Below are 15,254 nucleotides of genomic sequence, written 5' to 3' on the forward strand. Positions count from 1 at the left end.
TTTGGATTGGGGGGGACTTGGCTTATTGGAATTTACAGTCTCGGCTTTTAGGGGAGGTTTTTACATTTGTCTGTGGATATCCAGGGCTCAAGTATGAGATTACTAACAAGCATTACTGAATAATCAGATGAGGGACAGTTTGTTATGTCTACTAGGTAGCTAGAGTCTGATCCTCAGAGCCTATGGTTTGGACGGTCAACAACGCCAAGGTTCCTTTCTTAAATGCTTTCCTCCTGAGGTTTCACACCACGTTCCTTGTCCATACCAGCCCTTTGTGCCCACTCATTTCCTTCTCTGAACACATCTCAGACTTACTGCCTGAACCACACAGGCCAGCACTCTACACAGACAAGAGCAGATTACCCATGTACCCTTTTTCTTACAACTAACATGACCACAGCAGGAAAGAGGTGGTCTCCTGGCTGGCCACTTGGGCCTGTCATCCTCTCAGGAATGACCCAGTCCTCCGTCCTGGACAAATGACCCACTGGCGGGTCCCACACAGTTGTCACATTAACTCTGCTTTCCTAGCCTGTGCCCCCAACATTGCCCGGTTTAGAATTCTGAGTCTGAGGATCAGAATCACCTGAGATCTGAAAGGAACTACACCAAACTTAGCTGACTTCAGCTTTGACAGTATTCGCTAGGCTTCTGATTTTTTAAAAATGAGAATATATACTACATATATCTTTTGTATAAGTACAACATTAAAAAAATGGAAAGTAGTTTCTTGTTTTGGTGACTTGGAAAACATCATACCGGTAGTTGAGGATGCTAACTTGGGGTCAGACTGCATCAATCCCTTTTGTAAATCTCAAGTCAAAGAAAGACTAGGTAAACAGCTAGATACATCCGCTGTACTATTTTATAAAACAGACAGAACTTCAGCTGTCCCAAGTAACTGTTAGAGCATGAGGGTAGGAAGCTCAGGGTGAGAAGTTTTCAGAATAGGCTCTATAGCACCCTAGACCTACCCATCTCTGCTCTGGGTATCATGACCCCACACCAAAGGCAGATGGTTGAAATCAGGAAGTATGGAACTTGACTCCTTGGAAACAGAAGTTCCCCAAGAAGCCACTTTTTTCTTACCTCTTTCTACCAGCTTGCTCTCACCCGTGAGCTCCGTCCTTGTCACCCCACACCCACTTCCCCTGCCCCTATCCATCCCACACCACAGATGTGCTGGGAGGACCAGGAGCTGAGGCCTTGCTCAATAGATTGACAGTTTGGCTGACACTGACAGGGAAACGCCTGGACTGATGCTGGGTTTGGGAGGGAAGGAACTGGGATGGGACCAAGAGGCAGTGAAGAAGGGCCACAGCAGATACAGCCTGGTCTAGCTCCCCACCCCAAATCAGCCAGTGCTCGTAGTTTCTAACTTCTCCATAATTTCAATATGCAAATATAACTCAAAGACATACTATAAGACTAAGAAACTGTCGGAATAAGAAAACAGAAACTCTTTTACCTCCTTCACAGACACCTAAGAGCACGCCATTGAGTGTTTTCTAAGAGGGCCCATTTAATGATTTTCAGGATTTTTTCACCTATAAAGATGTCAGAAGCCAAAAAGAATTCCAAGCAATGTTTCTAAGTTCACGTTTGCTCAGGTCACCTGATAAGGCCTTTTCTGGGCCCGAGGGCAGAGTTGTGCTGAGGAGGAAATGCAGACCTTCTAAACAGAAGTCTGGACCAAGGGGACCTGTCTCCGCCAACCCTGTCAGCTTTCCCGTCAGGAACATTTGACACTCTGAGGCGAGTACTTACGGCACTAGCTCCGCTGCCTCTGTCAACAGACCACAGGCAATTGTGGCATTTTCTTGTGTTTGCGTAAGCTCTGATTCCCAGCAACGTCATACTTCCCAGATTAATGCTATAACCAAAACAGAATCTTGGGAGGAAGATTTCTTGTTGCTTTTTGGTTTGTTAAAAGCCCAACATTCTAAAAAAAGTGGCAGGCAACTTAAGTTGACTGGACTAAGGGGGAGAAAAGAAAATTCTTAAATATCAGAACAATCCATTTACCTGAGTAAGAATGTAGCTCCTTTGGGCTTCTTCCATTTTTATCAAACTAGCATTGATATAGTCATTGTCTTCTTGATGTAGTTTAATCCGACTATGGTCAACTGAAAGGCAAACCAGAACTCAGAGGTTAATCCTAAACAATCAAAAGAGCTGACAAGCAAGAAGTGCCCCCTGCTGGAGAGGGTGAAGAATCTGTCAGTCATTAGGGCGGTCCCACTGGCAGAGGCTTTGCTGTAAGGAGTGATGATGACCGGCATATTCAGAAGATCAAGTGACGACATAGAAGACATAAAGGCAAGAAAGGGTTTTTTTGAGTGTTCAAAATTTAAAACTAAATAGTAACAGGGATAGTGCCATCAAGACGAGTAACAGGGATAAGCTACATTAAAACAAAACGTCTTCCTTAGGAGAGGTGTTCCAGGACACATGGTACCTTTCCCAAGATCCAGGTAGGCTTGGGGGTGGGGTGGAGATGGGGGGAACCCAAGGGAGCCATTCCTAGGTGCCTAACATACCCACTCCTCACACTTACTGACATGGTTAGGTGGTTAGGGTCCAACAGCCAGGCTGTTGTGTGAAAATTGACATTATGCAAAAATGGAGGATGAGATCACAAAACGGAAGAGGACTCCATTATAACTGCCAAATCACTAAAAACCACAGCACAGCCATGTTAATACATAATCTTAACAGCAAGGGTTATTCTCAACTGGTACCCTGGTGTTCCTTATTGCCAGACATACTTCTTTAAGGTGCAAAATAGATAATAGTTTGGTTTGTTTGTTTTTTTGACAATTGTTGTAAATGCAAAATGTCAGATAACGAGATAGTTGATATATATAAGCTTTGGGATTGCTACTGGCAAGGTTGGTGGTTTAAACCCACCAGCTGCTCCACAGGAGAAAGATGGCGGTCTGTTCTTGTAAAGATTTACAGTCTTGGAAACCCTATACAGGGTCATTATGAGTCAAAATGGCCTTGGTTTTGGTTTTGGCTTTTGGGTTCGATCTTTAGAGGGAAACAACATCCCACCAACATTTCACCCAGTCTCCACGGCATTACTGACACTGAGATTGTACCTCAGCCTGACCAATGGTCAGTGTTGGCAGATGAAATGGCCGAAGTGCACAGCCATGGGGAAAGTCACACCTGAAATTCCTTGCCACAGGTTTCTCAGAAGCTCAATACAATGAACTTCTTGTTGTGTGCTGTCTTGTTGTGAACTTCTGACTTGTTGTGAGCACATGTGACACAATGGAACTGTCCCGTAGAGGTCTAGGTGGTCATCTTGACGCATGCAGACCACCGGGTCATTCTTCTTCAGAGCAGCTGGTGGGTTTAAACCGCTTCAGTTAGCAGCCAAGCGCTTTACCACTATGCTGCCAGGCTCCCTAGAGATTCTAAATCTTTCAAAATTCAAAACTTGCCAGGACCAAATATTTTTAATGAAAAGAATTTAACTGGAAAAGCTAAACTCTGAATCCAAAATGTGGAAAATGCATGTATATGAAATGTAATTTTTAGAACAAACAGTCTTAGAAATAAATGCTCATTTGGAAGTTCAGCCCAGGTTATTAGACAAGTACAGCCTCATTTTTTTTTTACTTTTCGGTCACATTACTTTGTCATGAAACTAACAGTGGTTCCCAGAGGGCCACACCCTCTTCCTGTGAGTGCTGCTGGCGAGAACAGGTGGGTCCCTGCTTTCCTGGCACAGCATGAGGGGTGCTGAGCTCAGGTGACAATCATACATAGGACTTTCGCCTCCAGGCCAGTGGGAAAGAAGATAATGGGGTCAGTGCCTGTGGATTTGTTCTGTTCCAAAGACAGATACTAACTCAATAAGAGATGTTTTCAAAAATACTCACTTTGGAAGACTGTTTCTCATGGAGGGTTACTACAAATTGTGACCCTGGGGTCAAAGTGAAATGTACCATGGTGCAGATTATCTCAAACAACTGTGAACAGGTTATGCCACTGGGTTCAAATGCATTGGGCGACTGTGGGCAAACAAGTCGTCCTGAGAGCCTTTGTTTTTCACTAGCCATACAGAAGATGCGAAGGTTGTAGGAAGATGAAGTGATGCATGTAAAAGGCTAGCATAGTGCCTGGTGCCAAGCCCATGCCCAATCTCTGCTGGCTGGCATTACCACGATCACCCCAGGGAATCACGGCCACCAGGGCCTCTTCTTCCTGAATCTCTCTCCCCATTTTCCCCACAACTGTAAGAGCAGAGTATGCCTTCTATTGGGGGAAAAAAATGTGAGGGTGTGAGATGGGGGCTGAAAAAGGTGGGGACTAATTTCCCTAAAAGAATATTTTACTTGCTGTTTTTTTCTCTGCAAAGCTGGTTCAACCATTTGGATGAACACTGAGTACAACTATTTAGAAATATTCGAGACAGCAAGTTCAGCAAAAGTTGGAGACCAAGGGGCTCTCCTTCCCGATGCTGCAGGAGATATGATCAGGGAGTGTTCTTTCAAGACCAGATCTGCTGGCCACAGGCTTCTGGGTAGGACTTCGCAGCCGACTCACTGAAGGAGCATTAAAAACAAAGCCTGTCAGGGGACGTGGCTTACACGTGCTAAATCCAGGTTCCAAGGTGTTGGGGTCTAACCACGTAAAAAGCACTTCAGATATTCATGACTCATGGTGGGGCTTTCAGCAAACACCGCCACACCAGAGCCAACTCTGACTGAGCACTAGCTGTGTATGCGTGGGGAGCACTAGACGGTGACCCACGAGGTCCACGATTCGAGCCCAGCAGCCGCACCGCAGAAGAGAGATGAGGCTTTCTGCTCCAGCAATAATGTAAAGTCTTGGAAACCCTATATAGGGTGGCTATGAGTCAGAACCTACTCGATGACACTTAACAGCAACAACAAAGCTATGTACGAGGAGTCCTGGTGTGGCACTCTGGGATAAGTACTGGACTACTAACCACAAGGTCAGGGGTGGTTCAAATCCACCAGTTACTCCATGCAAACTCTACTGAGTTGGAACCCTGAGTGGGAACTGACTCAATGGCACTTAACAACAACAAGCTACGTGTGAAAGGAACCCTGGTGGTGCACTGGTTAAATGCCCAGCTGCTAACTGAAAAGTCAGCGGCTCCAACTCACCAGCCGCTCCGTAAAGCTAGGCAACCCTATCGGGCAGTTCTCCTCTAGCCTGCTATGAGCCTGAATTGACTAGATGGCAATGAGGTTGCATTCTGGGTTTTGTGATGTGGTTCACAGTCTAGTGCTGGCACGGCTGCTGGGCTCGAATCGTGGCCCTCGTGGGTCACTGTCTAGTGCGCCCCATACATACACAGCTAGCGCTCACACAGAGGTGACTCTGGTGTGGCGGTGTTTGCTGAAAGCCACACCAAGGGTATCTGAAGTGCTTTTTACGTGATTACATGGTGAGGCCCTGGGCAAAGGGGCTGATATGATTTGGGCTTTACATAGCTCTATGGGATACGGATGAGTGTTGTCTTGCTAAAAGATCAGAGAACAATTTGCCCCAAAGCCACCTAGATAAAAGAAGTGGAAGTGAGCTTCACACTAAGGCAGCAGCCCAGAGGCACATTGCACTGACCCAATTCTAGGTCTACTAACTAACCGCCCCGCCCCCCCAATCCCCCCAGGCACTGCACTGCCCACTCTGCTGCAGGGAACACTGAAGACCACCCCTCCCTCTGGAAAGCACCCACTCAGTGCCTGCTGGAGGGCCTGTGAAAGAGCTTTGCCGCCCAGCAGGGAACACCAGGAGCTCTGGTAGCGTAGTGGTTATGAATTGGGCTGCGAACCTCAGGGTCAGCAGTTCAAAACTCCCAGCTGTTCCGCAGGAGAAAGATGAGGCTTTCTGCTCCCGTACAGATTTACAGCCTCGGAAACCTTGTACAGGGGTCACTATGAGTCGGAACTGACTCCACAGCACATAACAACAACAGGGAATACCACCTACATGGGAGATTCGGCTGCTCCCACCACTCTGATTGGCAAAGTCTAAAACTCCTGTGGGGGGAGGGGGGAGGGAGTAGGGGAGTCAAAAAGGGCTCTGTACAGAGATGACAAAGCCCAAGCTCTTTACTCAGGAGCAAACCCAGATCCTATGCAACCCCGCTTTTTCCTGTGTAACACACAGTCTCACCTGGTGAGCTACTGTCTACACATCAGCAGACTGGGAGCTGATCCCTCGGTAGGCAGAGGAGGCCAGATGGAGCGGTCTCACAGTTTTTAGGAGAGGTGCTGAAAAGTTCCTGCCCCTTAACACTCTTGCCGGGCATCACTATAGTGGACTGCCACAGTTAGGGGCTAATAACACAGGTGCTGAGTCATTGACAAAAGGTTATATTATGCTTGCTGTACTTTGCTTCAGCTGGCAGGAAAATGATTCATCACAAAGAGAGAGTCAAAGCTAAACACAGGGATGTGCTTTGAACTTAGCTGAATTTTCTAGAAAGGGAAACCTTACTTCTGCTACAATAGTGGAATGATGAACTGTTACTCAAGTCTCTAGTTCCTTTATTATAGGAAACCATCAAGTAATCTGCTCCACTATTATGGATTCACCAACAAAGCCCGGGGTTAAGGGGGCGTGGCTGAAAAGGCCCAGCAGCTGAGCACGCAATGGCTGCTCAGAGACCAGTAACGGTGATGTGAATACTTACAGGGACTGACATCTCTGTACCTGTTTCGGTTTTTGTTTTTAGGAAGCTTGGCCACTTTACATGGGAAGTCACTGGCTTCATGTCGGATATCCTACAAAGAGAAAAAAAAAAGAAGAAAGTGTTTTCTTTTGAAATCTCTGGCATCAGAAATTCATCCATGCATTTATGAGCCTCAGTTTCATGCCAGGCACGGTGCAGACCTAGTGCAGAAATGGACATCAGAGACAGCCATCGGGGTGGGAAATGCAGGGTGCTAATTTAGGGGTATGTCCAGGGGCCCAGGGAAAAAATACAAGGGAACCACCACACAACTGGCATGGGCTTGGCACAAGAAAGCCGAGAGGTGGAAGGGAGGGCCAGGCATTTCACTATGGATGGCGAATTGGTCAGGGTGGGTGGCTGACAGGTAGGTCACAGGTAGGTAGGCCAGACCGTGAAGAGCCTTGAGTGTCAGGCCTGGGAACTCTAATGGTAGGCTTTTGTGAAACAACAGTTCTTAAGAGAAAATCAAATATACTTTTATAACCTTACACTGTACTACTGCTTTCTTAGGAAACGGACCCAACTTCCATACCCCCAAAGTGTCAGAACGAGGACAAGCCCGGGTTAACAGACTCACCAAAGGCCTACTGGGAGAGATGGTGGGCCAGTCAGACTCTGCTAACCTGACTGACCCCAAACACCAGGGACTTGTGTTAAAGACTCTGACCTTTCGTTTATATCCTATTATCGTTAAAGACAACCCCTAAGGGGTAACGAGAGAGAAAGCAGCAGCAAAATTTGGAAAGCTGGAAGCTGGGCTGGGAGAGCAGGAAGGAAAGGTGAGAATCAACTGAATGTCCACCCCAGGTGCCTCCAGGACTGGAGGTACCAGGTTGTTCAGAATGCAGGCGAGTCCCTGCAAGGGACTGGAGGAAGCTGGCGAGGAAGAACCAGAAGCAGGCCCCTCCCTCCTTACTCCATGCTGTTGGCTGCCTGCCACCTCACACTTCTGCAGAAATCTGGAGGTGTACTTTCTGGAAAATGTTAAATTTGAAGGTCTCTGGACTGGAGACAGATTGGCACAGTGGTGAGTGTAAATGCCAAATTAATAATGGGGCCTAAGTGAGAGCTGAGCTCTCTGTCCTGTTAGGTCCCCACACTGCTGGCAGCCAGACCTTTGTCCTCCAAGCAGAGAAGAGGAAAGACCAGAAATACAATCCTCAGCCACTTAGAGCCAGCAGCCAGTTCAGTATTGACAAGAGCCTTCCCTGGCTCAGAGCTTTCAATTTGCCTTGTAACCCCCAGGTACAGACCACCATGGATTATAAAATGTCAGAGGAGAGCCTCTCATATAAAAGCAATTAAAAAACAAAAGAAAATAAAAAGTCCCTTGGGGGGAAACAAACTACTAACTGCCTTTAAAATAGCAATAACATATTATGTACTCCATTCACGCAAGATAAGAAATGATATTGTATCCATGGATCAAGAACAGGATGTTATACAAAATCAACAAAAGTGTTTCTTGAAGTTTAAAATGGGAGAGCGGAAACGACAAACTCAAAGGAAAAGTCAGAAGATAAAGTAGAAGGAATCTCTCAGAAAGTCACCTTCCCTCGGCCACACACAAAAAAGTGAAAGCTGAGCAAAACAAAATAGAGCATTGTGTTGTTGGTGGTGGTTCCGACTCATAGTGACCCTGTATAGGGTTTCCAAAGAGCGGCTGGTGATTTTGAACCGCCGACCTTATGGTTCAAACCAACCTTGTGGGCCAATGCTTATCCTACAGCATAACACAAAAGGGGATTGAACTGATTGGGACCAGGACCAGGAGAACAATTGAACTTTTGGGGGTGTTAAAAATGTTCTGTATTTTCATTTTGTTGGTGGTTATATGGGTGTAGATGTTAGGTAAACCTCACTAAACTGAATACTTATATTACTTCAAAGTTGGTTTGCAAAAAAAGTTATTGAACCACATACTTAGCTAAGATCTAGGAATTCCACTGTGTACCTATGGCTTAAGTTTTAAATCAATACCGACTCATTTAAAGTATACTTCTGCATTTTGGGGGTGGGATCACAATGTTGTTGTTAAGTGTCTTCCAGTTGGTTTACACTCATAGCAATGCTGTATAAAGTTTCCGAGGCTTTAAATATTTGCAGGAGCAGAAAGCCTCATCTTTCTCCCATGGAGTGTCTGATGGGCTCAAACTGCCGGCCTTCTGGTTTGCAGTCCAGTACCAATGCTTATCCTATGCCCCAACCCCCCCCCCCGCAAGCCCCCGGTTCCCAGGATCACATTCGATTAGACTTTTAACCAAAAAATTAACAGGAAGATTCTTTACATACCTCTCCTTTTCCAAGTCAGTCCCTCACTATTTTTTCAATCATAACTCTGATCCTAGATCTCAGAAATGATGCAATACAACATTATATGTGACAGATGTCACACACGCAAGCTCTCAGAGAATACATCTGGTAAGAGGCATGCTTAAGCTGGTCAACATTTACAAGTAACTAGCTGGCATTAAAATTGTACTCTTTCATATAGGCACTGTTGTTGAGTGCCATCGAGTTGGTTCCGACCCACAGGAACCCTATATAGGGTTTCCACGGAGTGGCTGGTAAGCTTGAACCACGACTTTGTGGTTCAAACCGAGTTTTGAACCAGCGCAGTAGCCCACAGTGTCCAACCAGGACTCCAAACACCAGTGCTTAAGGTCCAGGCACCTATAAAATAACTAGAACAATCTCTACAGTAAAACCTTCTCTTGAGGAAAAAGCAAGTTCTTCTAAACTGTGATTTGGCTGGGCTAGAAAGATTTACACTTGCTTGCTAACATTTAAACAAAACATCTACTTAGCTGGTGCTTTTAAACAAGGCACGATGTGTGCATGGCAGAGCAGCCGTTACTGGGTACAGCTCTTCACTTCCCCCCGCCCGCACACATTGAATGAAGGAGAGAATCTTGCGATGATGACAAAACTCCAGTGACACAGAATGAGAGGGAGGGTCCTGAGGGAATACATTTGAAAATGTACTCAGAGACCTCTCAAATCCAATTAGCAAAAAGTCAAACTTGGGTGAAAAGGTGAATAATTTTCAATGTGAGATTTCTCTTTTTCTTGAAAACAGAAAAGCAAAAGAGCCCGTCCAGCTGCAGAAACGTTTTCATGTTTATATTAAGTTAAATATGGCAATTGTGGCTTAAATACCCTTTCCTCGTCTGTCTCCCACTGAGTGAATGGCTCCTAAGGGCTCCACAGTGAAATGCTTGACACCTTTGAGAGCTGAAAGCCTCCCAGGAGGAGGTAGCTGGGAAATGCTCAGCCTCCGTCCATACGTCTGTCTGTCCTGTCCTGTCCCGGTCCAGGACCAGGCTCAGAGCAGGCACTGAACACAACCTTGTTGCCCTAATTAAAGAAGAGCTCTACAGGTCCTGGTGTGGCGCTGTGGGATACAGCACTGGAGTGCCAGGTCAGTGGTTCAAACTCACCAGCTGCTCCTCGGAAACCCTACACACCAACAACAGGTCCCCTAAAGCTCACGAGTCCTTATCTCTGTATCACAAGGTCAGAATTATTCCTGGAAAAGGACCTGTTAAAGCCAATGAGAGATGAGCCCGATTTTCTCCGTTACTTGGTACAAAAGAGAAGTTACTGGAATTCACTATGATTTATTAGTCGATTTACAGTTGAATCACACAGCTTCCGAAGATTCCACCAAACAGTACACAGAACATGATTCAAAGCCAAAAGCATTGTTTTAAAATGGTTCTGACAGTGGTCTCTATATTAAATAGTCCGGGGGGTGGGGAGACACACACTCTGTGATAACTGCAGTGTAGTGAATTATTTAACGTCTCTTCCAGCCAGTCTCTGCAAACTTCCACCTAACGATTTTTTCCTGATAGGTGTGAGTGAGAGAGGTGGGGGAGGTGCTGATGGATGATCGGCTTCACTGGTGAGAGTGGTTATTAACTGGACTGCTGATTGTAAACACTTGGAAATCCAATAAGGAGATTGGGCAGCAGGAGGGGGGATTTCACTCCCATCAGAGAAGAGCCAGGAGTGGAGGGCACGCATCCTTTGGACCCTGAGATCCTTGTGCACTGAAGCTCCCGGAGCCCGGGACAGAAAGCTGTGACAGTGGAGGGACACTAGAGGGATGGCAGAGGAGCCACAGCATAAGACAGAACCAAGAGCCCGAACAGAAGACAGCACCGCTGATGGGCTTTCCAGCCCACGGAGCAAGTAAAGCTGACTGACTTTGGGCAGCCACTTCATTGCAGGGGAGGTGGGAGGAGTTTGCTGACCCACGGAGCTAGAGCTGAGAGCCTTCAGGTTGCACTTTATGGTGGAGTCCTGGGTCTGGGTGGCCCTCAAAGAGCTTTTTGTAAGAGAGGCGTGTCTGTGGGCATGGCTGAGGAGAGGCTGTTCTAACAGGAACAACTGTGCCCTGAACATTTTCTGATCCTGATCCTGTTAACTTCCCTAATAAAGTATAGGAGGTCACTGCAATGAATTCTTGAACCCAGCTGAACAGAGACTGCAGAAGGAGAAGTGGTTTGGTGCCTGCCGGGGTTTAACAGGAACTTTTACTCATCAGAACTGTGATTCCTTAAGCACCTATCACGTCTAAGTCCCCTCTTCCTTTTTTGTGTTTTTTTAAACAATGGTTTAAAAATGAACTGTTGGAGCAATGACCTAGTACCTTATACAAGCTACTGGCTCTGAAGTGGACAGCAGTAGACTGGAGGGCAACACCTCAGCAGTGCACATCCAGGTTCACCTTTCCAGGTGCATGTCCCAAGCAGCACTCACAGACTAGGGGGCTGTGGATAAAGTGAGTGGGGCATGCCAATCAGTGAGTGTGCAACTATTCTGCTCATCATAACATGGCTCAACTATCAAGTATATCCTAAGAAATGAACACACCATCAGAGTCACATGTCAAAAGCCTATGAAGTCAAAAGCAATTCTGTATTCTTTACATGTGGAAGTTAACAGGACAATATAATTTACTACCAAACCTAAGGACCCCATTTTTAGTATAGTTTTTATACATTCATATAACCAATGTGGAGTCCTAAGTGTGGCACCGCAGGACAATGTGCTGGGCCACAAGGTCAGTTTGAGCTGCAAGTTCGCCAGCTTAAACTCACCAGCTGCTCCTTGGAAACCCTATACTGGGTCGCTAAGACTCAGAATCGACTCAATGGTATTTAACAATATAACCAATATATAAGAAGTCATATATACAACTTGGTTCACTTTAAAGGTAAACAATGCTCAATGAATAAAGAAACAAAAAACTAATAACAATACTAATTAAGTAAAAACTAACTTGTTTGGGTTTCCATTTAAAAATGGTTGCACGTTAGAATTTTGTGTGACAGCTGGAAGAGAGACAGAGAAAGGGAGGAAGAAACCCAACTGGTCAGCATTAACAGGCAGCCGGAGGTGCAGTAACCATCCCTGGCAGCTGTTGGAGGGAGTGTGGGGCTGGCTTGTACACTGGCCTGGGGACAAGGTTAAAAGATAAAAGAGTTACAAATCGCAAAGAGAGCAACTGTGTGCATTTGGAAAACTACTTAGAAAAAACAGAATCAGACACTGCTCAGCATGCTGCAAGAATCCGGGAACAAGGAGAGAAGGGGTTGGTGTCAAATCCCCTTCAAGTTGGCCAGAAGGACTTCTGGTGGGGGCAGGAGAGCTGATTTCATGCATGGACGCACAGGCTGTGCTGGAAATGCCCAGCGATTGTCAATTCCATTTAGAGAATGCCACAGAGGCACAGTGAGGCTCAGCAAGAAAGGATACAAATCAAACAAAAGAGTTCTCACCCTCTTGTTTGGCCTACAAAGCCAAGAAACCAACATCATTAAAAAAGATAACCAACAACAGAAAAGAAATCGATATCACATATTTATTTCCTAGCCTGCCAAGGGCTTTAAAGATACATGCACGTAAAGTCATAAAGGAATCACATATAAGAAAGATGTGAATAGCAGGAGGCATGATGGGAAAGAGTAATTGAGAAATCTTAGCAAGGAAAATGATCATTGCTGAAATTTAATAAGCCTCCATAGACAGGATAAACTCTAGACTGAACACGATCAAAGAATCGGCAGCTGGAAGGCTAGTTAGTGCTAAGGAACCTACTGGGATGCACCAGGGAAAAGCACTTTAACAACAGTGTGCAATGCCTATCTGTCCTCATGGGAAGAGACACGAGGACAGACAGGCAATGCACATTTTTGTTAAGAGCCATTGAGTTGGTTCTGACTCACAGTGACCCTGTGTAGGATTTCAAAGGAGCGGCTGGTGAGCTTGAACTGCTGACCTCTCAGTGTGAATGGACCTTGCAGTCCAGCACATTAAACCGCCACGCCATACCAGGTCTCCAGGCAATGCACATATCCACAAAGAAATCAGCATTGAGAGACTTCCAGGACAAAAGCACAGAATCTTGCGGATAGAAGATCTTCAGGTTAAACAAGCTTTTGGAAGCTTAATCAAGACAACATTGAACTTGACTTCAGTTTTCAAAAGGCTCTAATTACACAACTTAAAACACCCATCAAACCTGTTGTCACCGATCAAATCAGTTCTAACTCACGGTGACTCCGTTAGAGGATTAGTCTTGAGGAGTGCTGGGGGTACAAGGTTGGTAGTCCAAACCCACCAGCCACTTGCTGGGATAAAGATGACGCTTCCCCCACTCCCATAAAGACTCCAAGTCAGAACCGACTCGATGGCATGCAACAACAATCTTTCCCACAGAGCCACTGGGAGGTTTGAACTGCCGACTGTTTGGTTAGCAGCTGAGTATAGAACCACTGCACCACCAGAGTTCCTGTCATTTAACAAGAACCCTTTAAAAATATCAAAAAGGGACCAAGGGACCGCTGTCATTGATGGTAGCTCTAAATAATTTACCTAAAACAGCCACCTGATGATGTATATGAGGTTAATAGCTATTTTCATTCCCCAAGGTCTTCTGCACTTTCAGCACTCAAAATTATGTTGCAGCTGAAACCATGTGATTCATCTGAAATGGATCAGCTTACCTTTTGAGAAAACGCGTGTTCAGTGGAAGCATATTGCAAGGGTGTTCTACTGAAGAGCTTTAATGCAGGTAAAATTCATTTGGGTCATAAAGTAGAACTTGGAAGACAGTGATAAGAAAGCAAACTACCAGAGCCTTTGTTATTAATTTTTATACAGAATCGTTAACACAGAGGTATAAATTTGCTTTTTCAAGTGTCACTGTCTTTAAACCTCATTTTTATAGTCCTTAATGATATGTTGTTGTTGTTGTTTTAAATCACTTATGTTTTCTGTCAAATGTCATGAATTTCACCTTGGACAGAAATCAACAGGCAGAAAATGAATCAGACTTACAGTAATTGATGTCAATAGAACATATTGGAACCAGTATCTTTTTAAATGCTGAGAACTGCAAAACTGTTCCTGTAAAACCACACTCTAAAAAAATTAAATCTACTTTCACTTCTGTTTTGTTTACCTTCTGCTTTCCATAAGGGCAGTTTAAGACTATTGGGGCTTGGGGTGCTGGCAGTTTTCCGGAATACAGCTGACTACGGCCATAAGTTACATTGGAAAGTGCACGGGTTGACACCTCCCTCACAGGGAACCAGACTGCCTACCAAGCTCTGGCTCCTTCCACTCACGTTAATTTTCCTGCACTGAGCAACCAGAGGGAGGGCGCATCCCATGAAACCACATGATAGTCCTGCTCTGTAAGAACCCAAACCAGACTAATATAACTGGTATTGCTCATGAGACTCTAGTGTACCAGTTAGGAATGGGAATGGGAGGAAAACGAGATTCAGAATGAAACTAGTTTTGACTAAAAAGAAATGTTTAATCCCAGAGCAGTACAGGATACTATCGGAAGAAAGGAAAACACACAGGCATCGCTGCTATCAACCAAATGCCCTTAATGAGCACAGGCAGTTCCTGAATTATGAAGTATGCAAGTCACAAGGAACCGCACTTAAGACCATCCATTTGTTTTGTTTTCTTTGTACATCTTACCATTAATATGCACCACATACAATGTTGCAGCCTGTACTGCTGATGTTTAAATCACTGATGTTCAAAGATGGAATTTATCAAATAAAGATCTGATAAGAAAAGGCCAAAAAAAAAAACAAACCCAAAAATGAAAACAAAAAAACAACCACCCACAACAACAGTACAAGGTATCCAATGTACAACAGAACTGACTTAGTATGGAGACACTGTAATAGCACCCCATCTTAAGTTGGGGACTAGATGCAATGTACCTTTCTGTTCATCACTCAGAAGGTCAGGGCTGAAGAAGCAGCAAAGTAAAGGCAGGGTCAATGCCCACAGACACATAGAGTAATAGTTCTACAGAGGGGGCGACAAAAATAGAAAAACCACCTGGAGAGGAAGCAAGTGACCAAGCTCTTCTGCATGGCTTTCCAGAGAACTCTGTGTGTGGGGACCCGTGAAGGAAGGTTTAGAGTCAATTCATCTACACACTTACTGAGTACTTATTGCCTACTATGTGTCAGGCACAGGGGATAGCAAA

The 15,254-nt window shown here is 45.2% G+C and overlaps 1 protein-coding gene across 1 annotated transcript in view; it reads right to left on the reverse strand.

Annotated features, from left to right (window-relative positions):
* Positions 1 to 15,254, reverse strand: part of PTPN1 (protein tyrosine phosphatase, non-receptor type 1) — a 77,188-nt gene that overhangs the window by 16,387 nt on the left and 45,547 nt on the right. Inside the window, exons 2-3 of the mRNA XM_006839185.1 lie at positions 6,683 to 6,773; positions 2,026 to 2,126 (exon numbers count right to left, since the gene is read on the reverse strand). Coding sequence (XP_006839248.1) covers positions 2,026 to 2,126; positions 6,683 to 6,773 — 192 coding nt within the window. The remainder of the gene's footprint in view (positions 1 to 2,025; positions 2,127 to 6,682; positions 6,774 to 15,254) is intronic.

The sequence above is a fragment of the Chrysochloris asiatica genome, unplaced genomic scaffold (assembly GCF_000296735.1).
Source record: "Chrysochloris asiatica unplaced genomic scaffold, ChrAsi1.0 scaffold00023, whole genome shotgun sequence".
NCBI classification, from domain to species: Eukaryota; Metazoa; Chordata; class Mammalia; order Afrosoricida; family Chrysochloridae; genus Chrysochloris; species Chrysochloris asiatica.